Here is a 22887-nt window from a genome sequence, read left to right on the forward strand (position 1 = left end):
TGGGAAGACGGAACACTTTGTCGGACGAGATATTTTAATTTGCTTTATACGGACACCTATTTAATGATAATTAAGAAAATAATGTTACAGAATTATTCGACAGTATTATTACAACTTTATGAAACGGGCTTTACTGTTTTTAAATACTACCAAAAATGTAAAATAGAAATAGTATATTTTGAACAAGTAAAAAGTGCGAAATATAAGGTGCCAACTTTGAATGCTTGCTAAATCATAAAAAAGCCGATGAAATGCTGTAGTTTGCGAGTGTGGACGATTATAAACTAGTTTCATAGCTTCGTAATATTCCGTAGAGTTGAATTTTGTCTCATAAAACTAGTTTTAATTTTCTGAAAAAAACTGAGATGTAAACATGACAGAAATTAGGCAGCAGTCAAAATGACTTTAATTTAAGATAAAAACAACAAAAAATATCGTTTTAAAGTTATACATATATAAAGTTCACATGACAAAGAAACTACCACAGACGGTTAAATTTGGTGGGTTAACTACAAGTTGCGGAATACTGCTAATGTAAATATATTTCAATTTGGTGTCCCATCTTCCCCCTCAATATAGTTTTTTTTTGTGGCCACTAGTGGGTTGACCAAATTATCAGCTATACATAAAAAAAATTCTCAGAAATAATCACCTACAGGTTTCAATAGTAACTTGTAAAAAAAACATAAACATATAGTAGGGTGGGGCAAGATGGGACACTTTGTCAGACGAGACTTTTTTTTAAATTTCTTTTTATGGACCCCCATTTAATGGTAATCAGGAAAATAAGGTTACAGAATTATTCGACAGTATTATCACGACTTTATAAACCGCCCGTCAAAGCTGATTATTGTTTTTAAGTATTAAAAAAATATGTAAAATAGAAACAGTATACTTTGAACAGGTAAAAAATGCGAAATAGTAAGGTGCTATTTTTTAATGCTCGCTAAATCATAGTAAAGCCGATTAATTTTTTAGTTTGCGTCTGCGAACGATTAAACTAGTTTCATAAAACAACCTTGAATATTTCGTACAGTTTGATTTTGTCTCATAAAACTAGTTTTAGTTTTGTAAAAAAACACTGAGATATAAGCATGAAGAAAATAGGCAGGGGTCAATATGACTTTAATTTGAGATAAAAAAGCAACAACAAAAACATCGGTTTAACGTTATATATATATGGGGTGTACATGGCAAAGAAACTAGCACAGCCTGTTAAATTCGGTAGGTTAACTACAAGTTGCTAATGTAAAAATATTTCAATTTAGAGTCCCATCTTCCCCCACATTGTAGTTTTGTATGGTTTCACTGCCAAACTTAGAAAAGTTTGCTTTTAATTTAGTAATTTATACCTTAGGGGTTATTTAACTATAAGATACTGATATAATAAAAAGATAATATTTTGAAAATATATTCGAAATTTGGTCAGTTGCACTAGTTATAATCAATTTTCTGTTATTACAAGTTCATATGCAGTTGTAGGATACAATATTTATACATTGATGTTCGAACATTACCCATTGTCGTTCAAATAATACCAATTGTTATGCAATAATATAATGTATAGGTAACATGTTAAAAAACTATAGCAGTAGGGCAAGAAAAAGAATGTTTAGACCTTATTTTCAAAGCGTACAGTATTATTTCGTGTTATTTACGTCTATTCCTATTTATAAATACACTTAATAATCAAAATTAACAATGATTTTAAACTGTCCCATCTTATCCTGTGTGTTTTCAAATTTGTAAAATTTCACTCCGTCATCTATTTTGATTTTGGAAATATTTGGCAGTATGTGCTTAAGTGTCCCATCTTCCCCCATTGTACTATAGTTTAATAAACCCTGAGGTATAAATTATTGAACTAAAAGCAAACCTTTCAAAGTTTGGCAATGAAAACATACAAAACTACAATGTGGGGGAAGATGGGACTCCAAATTAAAATATATTTGCATTAACATTTTTCTGCAGCTTTTAGTTAAACCTACCGAAGTTAATCGGCTGTGCTAGTTTTTTCCTTGCTATGTAACTTTAAAACGATATTTTGTTTTTATACCAAATTAAAGCCATATTGACACCTGCTTATTTCCTCATGTTTATAACTCTTCTTTTTCACAAAACTAAAACTAGTTTTATTAGACAAAATCAATTTGTACGAAATATTTAAGTTTTTTATGAAGCTATAAAGCTATGTAAACTTCATAAAGTCGGGATAATACCGTCGAATAATTTGATTGGATTAGTTTTCTGATTAACAGGAAATTGGGGTTAGTAAAAACAAAATTTAAAAAAGTCTTGTCTAGCAAAGTGTCCCATCTTCCCCTACCCTACCATACTGAACTGTTTACTGGATTGGTGGCACATGTTAGTTCTTCCTAACTCGAGCACGCAAAAACACAAGATAATATTATTCGTCATTTCAAAATTGTTGGTTAAAACGGGTAGCTTAACAAATAAGATAGCTAATCACGGTATGATATAAGAGTGCTTATGTACTAACAACATGACATCCAGCAAGCAATTGCTTATATTAATGGCTGAAGGGGTAAAACGGTTTGGTTAGACTGATTTCACATTACATATTCGCATCGTTTTAATAAAGAACAAGTCAACAAAGAACGTATTATAGGCTGCCTCGTGTCTAAATACTTGCGACATATATAAAACATAGATATCAGCAACTTCAGTTATTGAAAGGGTGTAACAGCGGGAGCCCCACATGGAACATTTCTGATTACATTTGATACATGATGAAAATCAGCAAACAATTATAAACCAAAGCGATAAAGCACGAAATGCACTGGCGCTAGTGGCCACAAAGTTAGAAAAACGACAAAGGCCTACTAATCGTCACACGCTGATACAACCCGTATGTTAGATTGATGATCATAAGTCATAATGCAGGTGATTATGACGCATACCGATTTGCGTCATTTTCTAACTGTCGCAGAACGTGCAGTTTAAACATTGAGATTTCTCAGCATGCAAACATAAAGGAACGTTTTAACCGATACAGGTGGCTGTTGCACGAAAGGTCGGGTTTCGTTGAAAACATATTGATTAAAAATTCAATGAAAATGTGAACCTTGCATTGCTTACACACAAGGAATACGAGCGCAATAAAACTTCCGCATTCGATCAACTATGTGTGAAGTTAGCTTGAGGAAAATATAATTTACGAAATAAAATTTTGTCAGGTAAATTATGAGACACTTGGTTCATGGAAAAACGTTTCGGGTGGAAAATGCTGCGGACTTTGGAATGTTTAGAAGGTTAGCGTGGGATATCAACTGAGACTCGCTTCTGTTGATTGTTAACGTGTGTACCGGTGGGAGACGCGCTCAGTGACGTAACAAAGAGCACGCCGACAGAGGTAGTCCGCGGGGATCGATCTCAGTAATGACCGATTTTTTGACGTAGTTTGGATGGAATTGAAATGTGGCCATCGTGCCTGTGGCTAAAATCGGTTTACCTTTGATTTGCTCACCCGGAAACAACGTGGGATGCACGTAAGTGACATCACAATAGTTGCTACTCGTGGTAAGCCAGTGCACGTTTACATGTTTGTTAATACGGAAGGAAAAGGTCTGTGCGTACACAGCATTATTGTTTGCCAGACTAAAATAATAACTTAAGAAGACGCGTGTCTCTAAAATGGAATAGTGGAATAAAATACAGCGAGTTATAGAAGTGGACTGCGTCACTTATAATAATAAGAATAATAATCGATTGATTAATGGCCGATTTCGAATGATTCACTTGATTTCGAGGTGAAATAGGAGTCTTAAAAATTCAATTGATTATGGAGCTATCTGCGATAAAAATATGTCAGCACTTGCTCCTTATTGGTTTCGAGAATGTCTTAGCACAGTGCTACACTATAGCGTTTATCCTCTGTGTGGACCATAATCTGGTCATGACAAACCACATTATGACAAATGTTACAACACAGTGCAACACCTCTTCTTGTCAGGAGTGCCTTCCGTGTTTTGAGGTTCTGGATACTTTTGGAATTCTCTATAATAAGAAATAATTACCAACCAAACACTTGTTTAAACACAAAAAAAGAAGGAGCAACAAACCTTATGCTTCGAACTAGATCATAAAATGCCTGATCAACATTTATTTTTAACATAGCACTTGTTTCAATATAAGGCACTCCAAACTCTTTTGCCATCGCCTTGGCTTCACTTGTTGTTACCTGAAATTTTAGAATCAACTTTAAAAACAATTCTACCATAGCTTTATTTTATGTATTCAGTTACCATGGTAAGTGCTCAATATATACATATGTATATATATATATATAAATAATATGCATATACTAAGCTGAAAATAAGAAAAATCAAGCTTACACATCTTGGTGGAGTTTCCAAATCACATTTATTTCCAACTAAAATCATTGGAAATTCATCTCGGTCTTTCACCCTTAAAATTTGCCGATGGAAGTTGTGGATTTCATTAAAACTGTAAAAGTAAAACAATATTCTTTGTTATATATAGGGATGCACATTACAGAATTTCGAATCCATGAGATTCGAATCCTTTTGTATTCGAATCTATTTACGGGATTCGGTATTCTGTTTAATGACGTAATTACACGTCATCCCATATACTATATTAACAATTTTTGAAACTTATTAATTTTGAAAAAAAATATTTTTGTGTTTGTGGGACTTTCGAGAGTAAACGTTTCGTAACGTCTTTTCATAGCCTGCTATACGTTTCATGACGCAAAAACTACCCAATAGTACAATTTTTGATCATTTTACAACTCAAGATCCAACAAGGCTGTTATGAAAGGGTCAATAAACTGACTTTTGTGGGTAAAATTTTTTTTTTCTATAAATATAAAAAGATTCGAAATTCTAGATTCGGAATTCTAGATTTGAATTAAAGTATTCTAGGATATCCTAGAATACCTAATTATTCTGTAATGTGCATCCCTAGTTATATACCACGAATTACATAACTCCTAGACCTAGTTATATTTCATGGTGTCCAACATGGGTATGCATGCCTTAAAAAAAGGGGTAATTCAGGTAATTAGATAGTATAGAAAAAAAGGTGGTAACCTGCTAATTGGGTAGGTACACTGGTAACACAATGTACGGTATTTGATAACCTCAAATTGAATAAACGAACACACGCAACTTGATATATTCTGTTTTATACACCTCGTGTATGCTTACCAGTTACCACGAATGCAACTTTGTGGGTGTTTGTTTTTTTTACACATAAGTAAACACTGGGTTCGAACAACTGCTGTTAAACTAGGCTTGTATTCCTTTAAATGTTTTAAAAATTCTTTGTGGAATACATCTTACAGTAAATACCCACGAAACATCATTTGAAGATGGATAGAAAGCAAAATATTCAGATAATAGATAACGGTAGTTGGTAACATAATAAATATGAGTAACTACATTGCTTATAAACTATTTGAGAAGTTAAGAGCAACATTCATAACATTGTAACTTGTAAACATTGACAGTGAATAAAAGTTCACAGCGTTAATTTTTATTTCGTTATAATTTTCATATTTCGTTTTTTTTTCTGGACTATACAAGTTTATGCTTCATATACGATTGTGAATATGTACTGCTTCAGATACATTCCATTACAATATTGTTACCTTAATTTATCCGCAACTGAAAATACTAACAGGAATCCTTCTCCAGATCTCATGTATTGTTCCCTCATTGCACTGAACTCTTCTTGACCAGCAGTATCTAGAACTGGAAGGCAGCAATATATTAGAGCAAACTTACAGGTTATTATATCATAAGAAATGAAATTTGCTAGTATCACACAAAAATCCAACAAACAAATGCTTAAAGGACATAATGAATCCTCATTAACGCGGGTGGTTTAATATTAAAATAGAAATAGACACAAATGTAAAGTACTGCAAGAATGTTTTTGGTTTTAATCAATTATAGCAGGTAGTTAACAGTATCACAAAACATAATTACATTATGACTTGTTTCATCATTGTATGAGTCACTGATATATCAGTGTGGGTCGTATAGCTTGTATATACATCATTTGCAATGTGAATATGAATTAGCATGACAAGTATGTTGTAGCTGACTTAAAGGCTAAACTTTTACTGCACCTAATGCTGACGTAAATGTAAAGCAGTCTGATATGCCAGTATAGGAAAGATAAATAGGCCAAGATTTCCTGTCTGCTTTTAATACATGACCAATGGTGTAATAAGCGAGTGGTGGCAAGCAAACCACAATCACAACATTAAACAATTTTACAAGAAAACAAATGCACATAAAAGTAATTGCATGAATTCCAATTAACTAAGTTACAAATAATAAGATGATGATCACAAGTTGTGTATTGGTACAACCTAACTCTACTTAAACCATAAAAACAAAAATGTTCGTCTGTATATGTAAATGTGCCCACTTACTTGTTTTGTTACACATATATGATATATATCTACTTAGCGGAATAACCGAATAGGTTCGAATGTCAGTTAAAAGGTGATTGGTGTGGCAAATAGTATTGTTAAACCAATAATATATATATACATATAAAGAAAACATTTTTTTTAAACCTAAAATCACTTACTGTCAAGGTTTCCCACTCTACCATCTATGACACACTGTTTTCGATACGAATCTTCTATTGTGGGATCATAATCGGTCACAAAATATGACTGCAAAAAAGAATAGTACATGCATTAGCGTTAAACATATATAGCTATGAAAATTAAAAACCATTAGTGGTTGAGCTTTCATAAGGTTAACACTCCGATTCAATGAAACAAGGAAACCGCTTATATGCTAATGTAAAAATAATAAGTTAAGCAATAGTGTATGGCCAATTGCATGATAGACATAGCGTACCTGAATAAATTGTATAGTCAACGCACTCTTCCCAACACCACCCCCACCAACTACTACAAGTCTATATGCTGTTTGTTCTGCTGCTGCCATTCTTTGGCACACAGTTGAAAGTTTTTATTCAAAGCTGTAAAATACAATCTTGGTAAAAATAAAGTCACAGCATATTCAGCAGAATAGAGTTGGCAATTTATTTTTGTTTTTAGCCAATTTGCACTAAAAAAAATATGGAACAAAAATTCTTCAAACCGAATTTGACGTTAAAGAGTTAATTTTATTATTAATATGCTCTCTTTTATGCATCACACTGATCACAGCATGTATAAAATTTTAGACAGGCTATTGAATGCAACTTCCAAAGTTTCCGTTACAATATTTTTAATAAACTTTAATGATTCCAACATTGCGACTATAATAAACACTCCCTTCTTATATTTATATATCTAACACTTTCCACACAAGTGTACATCGCAGATTTCCCTCTAAAATATTTTCATTGGTTAACCATGCAATCAATGGTTAAGCAGATGAATAGTTGCAGGTGAACACATTTGCTACCTCAATTTGATTTCCTGTTTCGTCACTAGTTACGTAGTCAATATAGTTAAGTGCAGGAATAGGATCAAGGATATTGTCCAATTACGAGCAGCAACACAACGAATTTCCTAATTTTGCTTCAATATTACTGCTGTACATTTCCGAAAAAGTCTGAAAGAAAAATTTAGCCTGTTATAAGGACACATATATAAATGTGTAAATAGCTTTAAAGATATGTTCATAATAAAGATTAACCACAACTCATCTACATGACTACACCTTTCCATTTTGTTTGAATGAATTGATATAACTTGCTTTATCTTCACATAGTCGAAAGCAACACTCATTATAACGCCGTGTTGTGTTTCATACACCCCATGCATCGTGCCAGCTTACAAGTTAGTTTGAAAGTGATTATTTTTTCTGGATTTTTTATTTTTTATGTATGGCTAATAATTTGAGTGTTGGAGAAATTGCGGTTAAGTGTCTTGCCCAGAATGGTAACAGCAACGAGCCTTTAACTCATTACCTCTAGATCGGTTAATGCCAGGCACGCTAATCACTTTTCAACGGCGCCGGACATAGTTTATGAATTTATACAACATATACACATAGTGCAGGTGATATTGATCTTTACCGATAAAAATATAGGTTTATTAAACATGAATTTTTATTCTTCTTAAAGCATAGCAACAAAAATATACAGTTGTTACATTTGCAGATTCTGATAATATCATATCTACATTTTTTACTGAAAGCAATGTCAGTTTTCATCGAATTGTAAAAATTTTAAAAGATTTTAAAGTTATTGTATTAAAACAAACATACACACACAGTGGCGCAGCCAGGGGAGATATAGGGTGTCGCGACCCCACCCTCTTTTAAACCCCCCAAAAAATTAATTAAAAAACAAGTTTTGACATTTTTTGCTTAAAACCCCTCCCCCCTCCCTTATTTTTTTCTGGCTGCGCCACTGCACACACATATAGTCATACATAAATATATACATAAAAAAAATATATATATGACATATTGAACTGTTTATGAACCCATGAAGCAATCATTAAAACAAACACCAGATAAAAACACATTCTGATAGTAAAATGATAAATCATCGGAATTCAGAAGTTTTCAGATAAGCAGTTTTTTATCATTTTTCCAAAAACTATTATACAGTTAAACTTTTAAGATTTAATTACTAAAAATGCAAGTACAACAACTTATCAAGACTTAATACTGAATAAACAGTTGCTAATATAACCAGTGATAACCACTAGAACATCAACCCGTTGTACTCTCTAGTAAGAGTGAACATTTGATGATGAAACATAAACATTTTTTTGTCATTTCCATCAACAAAAGTTTTAAGAGTATGCACAACGATATCTCTGCGTAAAGCTAATTAATTGACTTCATTTTATATTAACAGGAAGAACAACACAATTTCACTTTTAACATTACTTGCAAGATATTATATTAACAGCGATGATCACATCATTTTTGAACAGAAACAGACACCACCAACCGCCAATTACAAATAATACAAAACACCTAATGCAAAACCCATGGCAACCGGCTGAAAATTCCTAAAAAAGAATAAAACGCTTTATTTATTAACAAATTTGGTGCTAGTAAAGAAACCTTTTCTTGGGTTATCTGCCTTTAAACATAACCACTAAGTAAATAAACCATAACCCTTACGATTAACCCCCAAGTATCAATCTCTACACATTACACAGGCCTAATGACTAATTAGCAATGTACCAAAGGATTCTTCACAAGTTTTTGGAATTCTGACTCCGCTGTAGCCGTACATATGTATGTAATTCTTACTTACAACTATATCATCATATAAACATCAGTTAAGGCAAAATTACTTTGCAGTAAACTTTTGTGGTTTAGCAATAAATTGGAATTGCACAATTACTACATGCAACTAGTTATAAGTTATTAAGTAAATTAAACTTGCGACAAACGTTAAAAATAAAGCTTGCACCGACATAAATAGCATATCCAACGTATGTTATTAATTACAGACCGTTGGAATTCAATAAATACAACACAACCATACCAAGGCATTTCTACATGCTACAGAAAACCCAGCCCTTATCGAAACCAACATAACATGCTCATTGGCGCATCAAGCGTTAAATTTGTAAACAGATGTGCACGTAGGGCACATCTTTCAAAAAATATTTTTAATTCCATTACTTGCCGCATAAATTATATTTTTTAGTTGCTTGACTAAAAGTTGATCAGTAGATTTTGAACGTCTAGTTTCCGTAATATGTGACGCACAGGATTTATATCGGCCGACTTAAAAACCTCGGTTACCATATAGTGATATCATTCCATGAGTTTTTACTCGTTTTAAGAGATGTTCATGGTACTAGAACATTTATAAATGTCGTTAACCTTTTTTATGTTTCGTTGACGTGATACATTTAGGCCGTTTAAATCATAGCGACGCCAACAGTTCTGGTGGTAAAATATGTTTTGTAATATTTTTCCCCGGAACTTTTTTAGTCGGTATACGCATATTTATTAGAGCTCGTATTGTAATTGTTCCGAGCTTACTGCGCATGCGCAATAGCGCCCGGTACAAAAATATCAATCGGAACGAATATATCACGAGACCGTTGGCTGTTAAAGGACGGGCGCCATTGCGCATGCACCGCTGCGCCGAAGGTCAAAACAAGCGCAAAACGTCGGACTAAATATCACAACGACGTTTATAGGTTGAAATTTAAGTTTTTTAAACCAACAGAAATGACATAGCTGACACACGTTGTAATGAAAGGCGAGATAGTGTATTTAATTATTTTGGAGAGACGTGTGGTTCTAAACACCTTACACCAGCACTGTGCGCATTTCAAACCAGCATCGTTTCCCTTCTTATCGAGTTCTTGGTTGTATTTATTGATGGCACCCGCTCGTTTTGAGCACGTAAGTGATCATATAGTAGCCTACGGTTGGGGAGGACGGGAATCGGATAAACCTGGGACAATGGCTGAAAATGGAATATTGATATAGTACAATGGGGGAAGATAGGACACTTAAGCACATATTGCCAAACATTTCCAAAATCAAAATAGATGACGGTTTTTGGGTAACACCACGAATTAGTACTATCATTCTTTTGTTAATTGACAACAATTTAATAAAATATAATAAAACACACGAGGAGTTATTTAGCGATCCGCACAACAAGTAAAATTTTACAAATTCGAAAACACACAGGATAAGATGGGACAGTTTAAAATCATTGTTAAATTTTATTATTAAGTGTATTTCTAAATAGGAATATACGTAAATAACACGAAATAATACTGTACGCTTCAAAAATTAAGTCTAAACATTATTTTTCTTGCCCTACTGCTATAGTTTTTAACATGTTACCTTTACACATTATTTTATTGCATGACAATTGGTATTGTTTGAACGACAATGGGTAATGTTTGAACTTCAATGGATAAATATTGTATCCTACAAATGTATATGAACTTGTAATAACAGAAAATTGATTATAACTGTTAATAATTTTTTTTTATTTTTGCTACAAATTGGGTATTACTACTCTGTTTTTGGCACAAGCCACTTTTCATAAATTATCATCAAGTGCAAATGACCAAATTTCGAATATATTTTTAAAATATTATCTTTTTATCATATCAGTATCTTATAGTTGAATAACCGCTCAGGTATAAATTACTAAATTAAAAGCAAATCTTTCAAAGTTTGGCAATGAAAACATACAAAACTACAATGTGAGGGAAGATGGGACTCTAAATTGAAATCTATTTACATTAGCAGTATTCTGCAACTTGTAGTTAACCTACCGAATTTAACTTGCTGTGCTAGTTTCTTTGCCATGTAAACTTCATATATATAACGTTAAACCGATATTTTTTTGTTGTTTTTATCTCAAATCAAAGTCATGTTGACCCCTGCCTATTTTCTTCATGCTTATATCTCAGTGTTTTTTACAAAACTAAAACTAGTTTTATGAGACAAAATCAAACTGTACGAAATATTCAAGGTTGTTTTATGAAGCTATGAAACTAGTTTAATCGTTCGCACACGCAAACTAAAAAAGTTCATTGGCTTTACTATGATTTAGCGAGCATTAAAAATAGCACCTTACTATTTCGCATTTTTTCACCTGTTCAAAGTATACTGTTTCTATTTTACATATTTTTTAATAATTAAAAGCAGTAATCCGCTTTGACGGGCATTTTATAAAGTCGTGATAATACTGTCTAATAATTCTGTAACCTTATTTTCCTGATTATCATTAAATGGGGTTCCGTAAAAAGAAAAAAAGTCTCGTCTGACAAAGTGTTCCATCTTGCCCCACCCTACTATAAGATGCTTATTTTAAATGTTCGCTGAATTACATTAAAACTGCCATAATTATCAATAAAGTATTGTAGCTTAGTTACATATTTTTTACAGTTTAATTTTGTCTCATAAATGTTTAGTACAGTTTAATTTTGGTTCATAAAGTTACTTTTAGTTATGTGAGAAATACTGATATATACAAGCTATACATAAAACAAGAGATCACAGATCTAATGAATGAGCACGTTTTAAGTTAATTAGCATAAGATAGTAGAGTCGGGGAAAATGGCACACTTTTAACACATAATATCCAAATAGCCTGATCGTGTTTTAAACAATTAACAACGGTATGTGGAAGTCGTGAAGATACGGTTTTATCATTCATTAAAATGTTCTTTGTTTACTACTAAATGAAAAGAGAAAACAAAATGAAAAGGTGTCCCATCTACCCCCACCCTGCTATATTAATTAATCCTTTTTCCACAACGGTCGACCGGGCTCGATCAAAAACAAATCTGAAGTAACCAACAAAACGGGTTCTAGTCGCCATTGGTGACTGTGAAGCAGTAGGCAGAATGTATTTATACATGTAATATAACTAATGAAAGTTATGACGTATGAGGTTTAAGTGATTGGTAGAGAATATGTGTATATACGCTTTGTACAACTCCTGTACCATGTGTTTATTGTAAACTTACACTAGTTAACGTTGTCGTCGCTTAAAAACGTTTGTTTTCATGAATTTTGAGAAACCGCAATCACGCAGTAATTAGGTAACGTTAAAAATTAATATTAATCATATGATGTTGAATTAAAAATATTGTTTCAATTACGGTTAATGATAATACGGTATAAGAGTAGTGCATTTAATTCGTCCCCACTTAAATGCTAATAGTTTGATCCAGTCGTGAATCGTTGTGTGGATTTCTTATCTTATATAATACGTGCCCGGGCGTGCCGTCGTTCCCCGCCAAACTCCAGACAGTGTTTCCGTTATGTAGAGTGCATGAGGAAAGTAATCGTTAATTAATCGCTCATCGTGCGGTTTTAAATCTGAAAATTTAGTCTAAAAATTATAAATATATATTACGATTTGATTTCAATCAAGAGATTAAAGAAAAATGCTAGAATTAAGAATTAGGCTAAGTGCGGAAAATAATCGCCCTATTAGCAACAACAACAACAAGAGATCACAGATCTAATAAATGAACACATTTTAAACTAATTAGCATAAGATAGTAGAGTCGGGGAAGATGGGACACCTTTAACACATAATATCCAAATAGCCTGATCGTGTTTTAAACAATTAACAACGGTCTGTGGAAGTCGTGAAGATACGGTTTTATCATTCATTAAATGTTCTTTGTTTACTACTAAATGAAAAGAGAAAACAAAATGAAAAGGTGTCCCATCTACCCCCACCCTGCTATATTAATTAATCCTTTTTCCACAACGGTCGACCGGGCTCGATCAAAAACAAATCTGAAGTAACCAACAAAACGGGTTCTAGTCGCCATTGGTGACTGTGAAGCAGTAGGCAGAATGTATTTATACATGTAATATAACTAATGAAAGTTATGACGTATGAGGTTTAAGTGATTGGTAGAGAATATGTGTATATACGCTTTGTACAACTCCTGTACCATGTGTTTATTGTAAACTTACACTAGTTAACGTTGTCGTCGCTTAAAAACGTTTGTTTTCATGAATTTTGAGAAACCGCAATCACGCAGTAATTAGGTAACGTTAAAAATTAATATTAATCATATGATGTTGAATTAAAAATATTGTTTCAATTACGGTTAATGATAATACGGTATAAGACTAGTGCATTTAATGCGTCCCCACTTAAATGCTAATAGTTTGATTCAGTCGTGAATCGTTGTGTGGATACAACACGTGCCGTCGTTTCCCGCCTAACTCCCAGACAGTGTTTCCGCTATGCAAAGTGCATGAACAAAGTAATCGTTAATTAATCGCTCATCGTGTGGTTTTAAATCTGAAAGTTCAGTCTAAAAATTATAAATATATATTATGATTTGATTTCAATGAACAGAATAAAGAATAAATGCTAGAATTGAAAATTGAGGTAAGTGCGGAAAAAAGTCGTCCAAAAAACAACAACAACAACTGTTCGACAAAAAAGGGTTCAATATGACCACTAACCACAGAAATAAAAAAGAGTAGAACGCGCAACTTTCCAAAACCGTGATATATTCTTTTTTCTATTCACGTGACCGATAACTCCGTCCCCATTTCGCTTGGTCTCCATTGTAAAAGATAGGCGCATAGTAGTTTTAGGAGGTTTTAGCTGTTTATTTAAAAAACTACACCAACTACTCAAGTTTATTAGGCCAGTTTAGTTATTTGGTAGGTTAACGCTTACAGTTTACCACTTGTTTTGGAAATTTAATTATTTAATAAATTTAATTAAAAACTTCAAGCAAACGGTTTATTTGGAATGAATGAATGAAATTTATTTCGTCTCTTCGGTCACGATAACGAAGAACAGGAGAGTTGACAAAAGCGAAAAGACGGGTAGTAACGGTAAAACAACAGTTGTTAAAACACGCTTATTGATAAAAAAGAAAGAAATATTGTTTTATATAAAAGGCGTGACCGTTACACCCTACGTACGATACAATGTAAAAATGTTGTTAAGAACGTTTAATTAAACATATTAAGGTTCTAATTGGAAGAAAAGTGTGCGTAAGGACACAACCCGTACAATGGGGGGAGTCGGCCGTAAATGAGATTGATCCAAAGATTGGAGCATGATGGAAAAACAAAACCCCCGAAAAGAAATTCCACCAAAGTTAACAGTAAACAGTTTCGATTGCACACTTTTGTAAGATTTAGAACGAGTGCATTACACTAATACACATGAATATATATATACTAGAAAATAGTTGTTTTACCATATAACTATAAATTAAGTCAAAAAACGAATAAAAACTATACCTAAAACGCCCTCGGTTCCATTGACTACAATGGTAAACGGGAACGACCCGCGAAAGAGAGAGAGTGTATCACCTCTCTCCTTTACCGACATTGGAGATGCGCGTTCTACTCTTTTTTTTATTTCTGTGCCACTAACGTGCTCAAAAAACAGCCCTCAGCAATGATAAAATGCTATGCCGTGGGCTCTGTAATAGCTGCGACAATGACGTCACAGACGCGCGACAATGACGTCACAGACGCGCGACAATGACGTCACAGACGAGCGACAACCACGTCACAGACGCGCGACAATGACGTCACAGACGCGCGACAATGACGTCACAGACGCGCGACAATGACGTCACAGACGCGCGACAATGGGGAAAATAAAACTCATTGTTTTACAACCTGTTTCCTAACTTGGTCAATACTAACTTTGGTTTGGCCAACCACGCGCCCACGATAGTAGCAGTGTTAAGCCACGCACAGAATATTGGCTGAAATATATTAACCACCGAAACTTGTAGTTTGACCGTCAGTTCCCAACCAAGTGGCCTTCAGTTCTACCTTGCTGTTATGAATACAAAAAACAATCAACCAAATTTGCTTATGTGGTAACTAGCCAAGATCTGTATAACGACTTTCTTACACCTGCCTAATTAGATTTGATTTCCAATTAAATATTCAGGTCATTGCAACATACATATACATTATTAAAATTTTCCCTGTAATTGTAAGCTTTCAGTGTCTCTTTATTCTCATTTTCCTCACCAGTTTTTTCTTACCGAACTTTAATATAAAATAAAAACCCCATTTATACTTCCATTTTTATTTACTTTATCGTTGGTGGTTTGCAGCTTTCCACCACCTGCAAGAAAAAAAAAACGATTAAAATCAAGTTTAATATTTTAAATACCTAAATCATGTAACTGTGGTTGCTCAGAGGGATAGAGAAAGCATCAGTGATTGATATCTCAAAAGCGCTTCAAGTTGTCATCATTGCAACAAATGTAAAAACAGGATTAAAGCAAAATATTACCCAGATTAAAGAATTCTAATCGAACAATCCGAATCCCATGTCATCATCAGATTCCTCCTCAGATTCTTCTTTCTTTTCTTCTTCTTTCACTAAAACAGATTATTTTGTTATTGTCTCCACTAAACTAGCATAACCTCGCTTTACCTTCTGCCTTGGTTTCTTCAGCAGCAGCTGCACCACCTGCAGGGGCCCCACTACCACTGCCAACATTACATATCAGTGACTTGATGTCTACTCCATCCAAAGCCTGGAAATAAAGTTGATGTCCAGCATAACAATTTAACACAAAAAGGAGCTTAATTTGCATTCGATCTACTACTTAAATTTTTTAACAGACTGACTAAATTAGAAATTATTGTTACAGTTTTACCTTTTTGCAATTTAATCGTTTAGGGGGAATACTTTTATATAATAAATAACTGGATTCATAATATGTTGAGCACGAAAAACGTCTTACACCAAAACAATAAGCAAACCGCCTAAAAAGATTATTTTGTCGTTTAATTAAATAATCTGTGTTTCGGCAGAAAAATATTTATCGCTTAGAATAAAAATTAAGCCAAACCTTCAGTTTTTTTTCAACAAAACCTGTTTGCAATATAATGTATTTTATTGGACTCAGGGAATTTTTTTTAGTACCCTTTTGTTATTTATTATTTCACTTCACTATATTTGATGTACTAAAAAATTGCATTCTTGACTCTTACAGGAATAAATCGATTTTGCCACCCAATAAATTCAAGTTAGTCTGATTCGATGAGGTTGCACAATCAGAAGTCACAATTCCATTATTTACGATTAACCAGTCTGCAAAGTATGGCAGTTCCTGACGAGATCTCGCGCGTGCAAGATGGTTATTTTTCGCGTTCGCGCGTGCTATCATTAAAAATCTGCGTGCAAAGCATGTACATTTTCAAGCCACGTTAGGAAATCTTACTTAAATTAATACGTATTTTTTTCTTTGTTTAATTAATTGGCGTGCGTTGGACAAATTGTGGCGTGCATAACCGAAAGTCTGTAAAAAAATCGCGTGTGCACCTGCCATACTCTGCAGTCTGGACGATTAAATGTTAGCTCCTTACGTCCCCTAAATATTAGATTTGCTGACACTTGCCATTTATAAATCATTGGAAAAAATTTAAAAGCAGTCACCATTGGCATACCTGTGAATATTAATCAGTAAAACCTTTAACTAACATTCGATTTACTAGATTGTGCAACTAACCTTCCCGCCTCCTTATATTTACAACAAATGTGTGGCCTATATAAACATTTTCACCACCACCAATATTGAAAGTAAATTGTTTTACTTTCCTGGGCGCAAGTGAAATTAATTGTTATGGAATTCGACTTAGATTATCTAGTTCCTACTTTATATAAAAATCAAAATGAAGTATATTTCAATTACCTTGGCAAAAAGACCTGGCCAAAATGGTTCAACAGTAACATTTGCAGCACTCAGTAGTTTCGAGATCCTGTCAGCCTAAAAAGTTTTTTATAAATTATTACTACCCATCAAACTACAAAATCTTAAAGTAACCAACACTAAACCACTGAATTGGCCACGTTGTGCAGTTCAACAAATAAAAATGTTTTTACAACTTACGGTAATATCAACTTGATCGTCGCTGAGAATAAGTGAAGCATATACACATGCCAGCTCGGAGGTCGACATTTTTAGCTTATTTTAGGTTTTAATATCGTTGGATGGATAATACGTCAAGTGCACGTCGCCGATATTTCAGGCCTTAGCAAAAAGAACGATGCACCTTACTACAACGCTTTCAGAGAAAAGAATTCGACGATCAAAATTTCACAAGAGGCGCTGTACAAGTGTTCCTCACAGATATAATATAATATATACTAGATTACGCAACTACTTGGTTGCCTATTTAGTGTTACATTTCTGAAGCATAGTATTAAATTTCTAAAATAATTAATACACACATTATTTTTTATATTGATGCAAAAAGCAGGCTATTTTATTAAGGTAATGTAAAAAAATTACATCTCCCCAAATGACGAAATTCATGCGCGGGGAAACCCCTATAAAAATTATGGATTTTCTGCTTTTCTTTTCCAATCTTTCGTGAAGGAAAGGGTTCGTAAAAGAAAATGGAACAATTTTTGCTTGATTTAAAACAAGAGCAATTCAACGGATCATATGATCTTGCGTATAAAACCATAAACCATCTACGAAAGCTGATCAGCCAAACAAGATGGACGCATGCACAAGAGCTCATGAATACAATTAAAAAAGTAAGTTTGATCTCAATTTATTAAATATATAATAAATATCTGAAGATAACTGCTTTATTCATTTATTATGTCATCAAATGTATTCTGTGAAAAATATACAGCTGGTTTTGGGGTTTGCACAACTTTTTATTGGCGGCCACAGGTTGTTCAACCCTGTATTTGAACGATGTTTTTAGTAGCATCAACTTAATCTGTTTTATAGGAAGGTAAGAAGATGATAACAGCTCAACCTTCAGAGTACGTGGTAGGCAACATGGTTCGTCGTGTCTTGAAAATTATCCGCGAGGAATATGTGAGGTTATTGGGCGAATCTGAAGAATCAGCGAATAAAGAATCCTTGCATAAGATGCTCACTGCTGAAGGAAATGGTACATTTTTCCTTCTTGTTTTAGTTCCAATATATAAAATTTAGTTCCAATATAAATATAAAGGTTTATTACTGTCCCGCTCCGAACAAAGTGGATTCCTGATGAAATCCGAGAACCCAGTCAAGAACTTTATTGCCAAATTAAAAAATTTGTACAAATAATTTTTCTTTATAAATCAGTAAAATTAGCATATCTTGTTTTCAACTTAATGTGTTTACTCGTCTCGATTAAAAGGGAATATCAAAAATTTTGTTAATCTCTGTCCAGATAGCGTTTTTATTCTGGTAGTATGACGGTAGTCATGATATCTGTTTTAAAAAACAACAACAACAGAATCTAAAGTGACATGGTTAATGTCAGCTACATCAATAGTTGTCAAACACCGTCCTCATTTATTATTATAGTGCATGCATCATACTTGGCTGTGCCTGTTTGTATGGATACTTAACAGCTGGTTAAAATCTGGTTTAGGGGTTAGACTTGGGTTGTTGAACATCTCACTGCTGTTCCAAGGGTCCCAGTGACATGCCATCCTAGGCATCTCTAACATTATGTATATTATATTTATAATAGAAAGAGACGATCACACAAAACCACTGAAAGAACTAAAAACGACCGTAATTGAAGCTGTGAACGAATACATTGATGAAATGGAGGCTTCCATTCATAATATATCAGCACAGGTGGAACATTTAACTGTAGTCATCCAACAAACTCATTTTTTAAGCAAAGTCATCTTTGAAAAAAATATATATAAATATCAATATATGTTCACAAACTTGTAAAACTGTAGATTTGGTAAAGAGCTATCAGCCTAAAGTTGCTCAGTAAATGTGTTGCTAACGCAGGTACACAAAGTGTATGAAGGTGCCATGTATGGTGTCACTTGTCTCATACCTTAATAAGTAACTTTTAATTATTCTTTTTCTTTACAAATAACAGGCAATTGAACATATTCATTCTAATGAAGTTATTCTGACATTGGGAAAATCCAGGACTGTTGAAGCCTTTCTTAAACAAGCTGCAAAGAAAAGAAAGTTTCATGTAATAGTTGTGGAGGGATCCCCATTATACCATGTAAATTGAGCGATAAATTTTTATACTGTGTAACTCTGTTTTGTTTACAGTTTATAGTAAAAATAAACTAATACAACTTTTTTCAGGGACATGAACTTGCTAAGTCATTGGCATCAAAAGGAATTGAAACAACTGTTATCACTGATACTGCAATTTTTGCCATTATGTCCCGGGTTAATAAGGTAAATCATAGATTGAAGTCATGTCACAAATAAATAATTGCTACAGGTGATAGATTGATGCTGCTACCAACGTTGACGTGTATGTTCCCAAGCAATACCCTTACTAACAAACATTCTGCTTGGTTGAGGAAAATATTGTAAATATAAAGAAGTAGGCACCGCTAAGTTTATGTTGCTAATTCCCATCCGATAGAAATACGTATAGGCTGCAGGAATTCTATGACGCCATAGTCAATACGCACGCCGGCCCCCGAAATATGATGCACCCCAAAATTGACATAGATTATTAAAAATTGCACCTATGCCCTTAGCAGTAACTACTCTAGGGATCATATTTTTTGTTCAGCTGATAATATAAACAACCCATTATGCATTAGAGACAACTGGGTTAAAGCAATTGCCGTTAAAGGTTTAGCCCAAGGACACATACGTCCACAGTTTCAGCAGCAACAAGTTATCAAAATAGTTGCATGCTTTATAACTTCATAACTAATGATAAAGCATAAATTATAGGCTACACGAATATTAAATATACCTTTATTGTCATCCTGCTATTAAATGAATAAAATGATTAAATGTTTTCATTAATCATGTATAGCACAATTCAATGTTATTAGGTAATAATTGGAACACATTCTGTTCTCGCTAACGGTGGTTTAAAGGCAGTGAATGGTGCCCACATGGTGGCGTTGGCTGCTTCTCATCATGCCGTTCCATTAATCGTGCTTGGAGCGATGTTTAAACTTTGCCTTCTTCATTATTCCGATATTGGAGGAAGTGAAGCAACCTTTAACAGGTAAATATCATGTTGTGTATAATCTTTAACTTGAATGATTTGTGGTGCTTTGCCATAAAACCTCATCCGTATAATATTTAATAATTGGAAGATTGTTTTCACACAAAAAAATCTTGTTAACTCCAAATAACACATTCTTTTCCCCAGACTTGCTTCACCACAAGAAGTGTTGGATTATTATGATGGCGGGACTGAAGAACTCGTTAATGTTCAAATCTACTCTCCTACTTTTGATTACGTACCCCCGGAACTTGTTACTTTATTTATTTCAAACATCGGTGGCAATGCACCATCGTATATGTACCGATTATTAAGTGAATTGTATCATCCAGATGATCATGTGTTATAGATTGTTTTGCTGCTGTTGTTAACAGGCATAATCTAATACTTTTAATTGCTCTTCTAGTAAAAAAAAGAAATTTTATTGAAATAACATTATGTTTCCCTTTTGAAAGGAATTCTCATAGTGACACTAGTAGAACAATTTCAAGTGTTATAGATTATGTCGAGGTGAATGTTTTGTTGACCTAATGCATGAAATGGTTAAATAAAGAAAGCTGTTTGTTTTAACTTAAAAAACCTCTTTATCATCGTGTGGTGAGTCAACAGTGGTCAGTGTAAACTGGTGTTTTTACATTTGAATCATACACCTCGTGTCTGCTTTCTACCACATGTGTAGAATAGGGAGGTATATTTTTAATGCTTTTTAAATGTACGGCTAACAATTTAATTTTAATAAAAGACCTTTTGCACATTAAAAATAACTTTTAATCATCACATTTAAAATAACATAGTAGTGTTATTTTTAAGTTGTATTGTGTACATGCCCTTATCGGATGTATGTTATTTGTTATGAAACGAGTTTATATTGTCTACTATAAAACTACAATGCCTGGGTTTTATTAGATAGACATTATCTTTAATTCAGAAAATTAATTCATTGCTTCAGAAGGGAATATATACAAGTCATGGCTTCCACAAAATAATATTGTTGACCAAGCAAATAAGTTTATTGTAATCTAAGTTTCCAGCATATTAGAATATATATTGGACTTTGAGAAAGGATTGGCTCAGGTATTTTGCTATTCACCAGAAAAAGCCTAAATCCAGGTCCATAAGCGGAGCAATAAACGTAACAGTTACATATCTCATAAAATGGCAATAGTTACCACAAATGCTAAAATTGTTTAAACAACCGTCACTTAGTAAAATGTAACTATAATAACGGCTGTACACATTTGAACACAAAATACAACAAATATTGTGAGTATAATTAGACATCACAGTAAGTTTAAAAAATAACCAACATTAATCTGATACAAGATAAAAGCTATTGAACATGAAATGACCATTTTATTATTTCAATTTGAAAAATATTGAATATGCAACAAAACACGTCACCTTTGCAATCGTCTGTATTAATAAAGCTAAACTGAGAAAGGGATGTGTAATTTATTGGTTAAGTGGAGACATGATAGCAGAAGGATGATCAATTTTATTTTGAGGTTTTCCAACTACACGTGTTTGTAGTGGGTCTCTTCCATCATCCATAATATTTTTAACATGATCGACATCATCATTTACTAAAACCTTATGCTTTCCTTGTCCCTTCCTTCGCCTTGGACCTGTTCCATATAATACATGATTAATTACTGACCATAATTAACGCTTGTTCTAATTTATTCAAAGACAAAGAAATCCTACCATCCTGATAACTAACACTTCATAGTGTTTTGTAGGCGATATAATATGATAAAACGTAACTTAGATTTATTTACTAATTACTAAGCTTACCAATGTAACTAAGTAGCACCGGAAGAAATACAAGTCCGTGTCCCGCACCGAGCACTACCACGCATAAATACATGCGGAAGTAAAATACTTTGAATATTTGTGATTTACTGAAAGCAAGAATCACGATGCCAACAAACTTTGTTAAAGTTATTCCACTCAGTACCTGATAACAGAAATACAGGATTAATTATCAACAATAAAACACTTCACTTGTTTTCTACAACAGAGCAAGTGATATAAACAGTAAACACCTTGATGTTAAGATTATCAGATGTGGGTGAGGTTCCTAGCACGGTCAGCCATAAAACTCATTTTTTCCGCCAGAGTTGGCTTATTATTCCAACACCCAGGGCGTGGGTTGGAAGCAATGCTCGTTTAGTATCTTGCTCAAGGAAACGTACCCCTATCGGTTCCAAACCACATAACCACAGCAACCAACATTAACCAAGTGTTTGAAACACTCACCGAACTTCCAATCTCAGCCAATGCTTCTTCTGCACGTGCAACTCTTGTTATTCGCTGACTCAGCGCAAATGCTCGAGTGATGTGAGCACAAAATTCCACAGAAATACCGACCGCCTGCATTAAGTTCATCTTGTATTAATATTATAACAAAGATATAAACCATTATTAATAATTGATATCAATTTTCAGTATGAAAATGTTAATGAATTTAATAGAATGAATAAAT

General features: G+C 33.5%; 4 protein-coding genes across 4 annotated transcripts in view; 1 reads left to right on the top strand and 3 right to left on the bottom strand.

The window, feature by feature from the left end:
- Positions 1-2405: 2405 nt before the first annotated feature.
- LOC100179263 (ras-related protein R-Ras2) lies at positions 2406-8031 on the bottom strand. The gene is made up of 8 exons (XM_002131492.5): positions 7930-8031; positions 7422-7571; positions 6867-6990; positions 6589-6676; positions 5636-5738; positions 4356-4467; positions 4083-4201; positions 2406-4017 (listed from the first exon to the last, which is right to left on the bottom strand). Exons 3-8 carry the CDS (start codon positions 6954-6956, stop codon positions 3942-3944), a joined length of 588 nt encoding a protein of 195 aa, XP_002131528.1. The 5' UTR covers positions 6957-6990; positions 7422-7571; positions 7930-8031; the 3' UTR covers positions 2406-3941.
- Positions 8032-15494: 7463 nt separating this feature from the next.
- On the bottom strand, positions 15495-17546 carry LOC100176933 (60S acidic ribosomal protein P1). Its single transcript, XM_002131478.4, has 5 exons — positions 17327-17546; positions 17129-17203; positions 15865-15967; positions 15721-15809; positions 15495-15549 (listed from the first exon to the last, which is right to left on the bottom strand). The coding sequence occupies exons 1-4, from the start codon at positions 17393-17395 to the stop codon at positions 15736-15738; spliced, it is 321 nt and encodes a 106-aa protein (XP_002131514.1). The 5' UTR covers positions 17396-17546; the 3' UTR covers positions 15495-15549; positions 15721-15735.
- Positions 17547-17786: 240 nt separating this feature from the next.
- LOC100187159 (translation initiation factor eIF-2B subunit beta-like) lies at positions 17787-20981 on the top strand. The gene is made up of 7 exons (XM_002131563.5): positions 17787-17979; positions 18182-18347; positions 18921-19030; positions 19290-19424; positions 19511-19606; positions 20224-20402; positions 20550-20981. The coding sequence occupies exons 1-7, from the start codon at positions 17836-17838 to the stop codon at positions 20749-20751; spliced, it is 1032 nt and encodes a 343-aa protein (XP_002131599.1). The 5' UTR covers positions 17787-17835; the 3' UTR covers positions 20752-20981.
- Positions 20982-21388: 407 nt separating this feature from the next.
- The window catches only part of LOC778696 (NPC intracellular cholesterol transporter 1), a 16915-nt gene continuing 15416 nt past the window's right edge, over positions 21389-22887 (bottom strand). The window contains exons 25-27 of the mRNA XM_018817430.2: positions 22662-22775; positions 22197-22359; positions 21389-22027 (exon numbers count right to left, since the gene is read on the bottom strand). Coding sequence (XP_018672975.1) covers positions 21855-22027; positions 22197-22359; positions 22662-22775 — 450 coding nt within the window. The 3' untranslated portion in view covers positions 21389-21854. The remainder of the gene's footprint in view (positions 22028-22196; positions 22360-22661; positions 22776-22887) is intronic.

Source organism: Ciona intestinalis, chromosome 2 (assembly GCF_000224145.3).
Source record: "Ciona intestinalis chromosome 2, KH, whole genome shotgun sequence".
Taxonomy (NCBI): domain Eukaryota; kingdom Metazoa; phylum Chordata; class Ascidiacea; order Phlebobranchia; family Cionidae; genus Ciona; species Ciona intestinalis.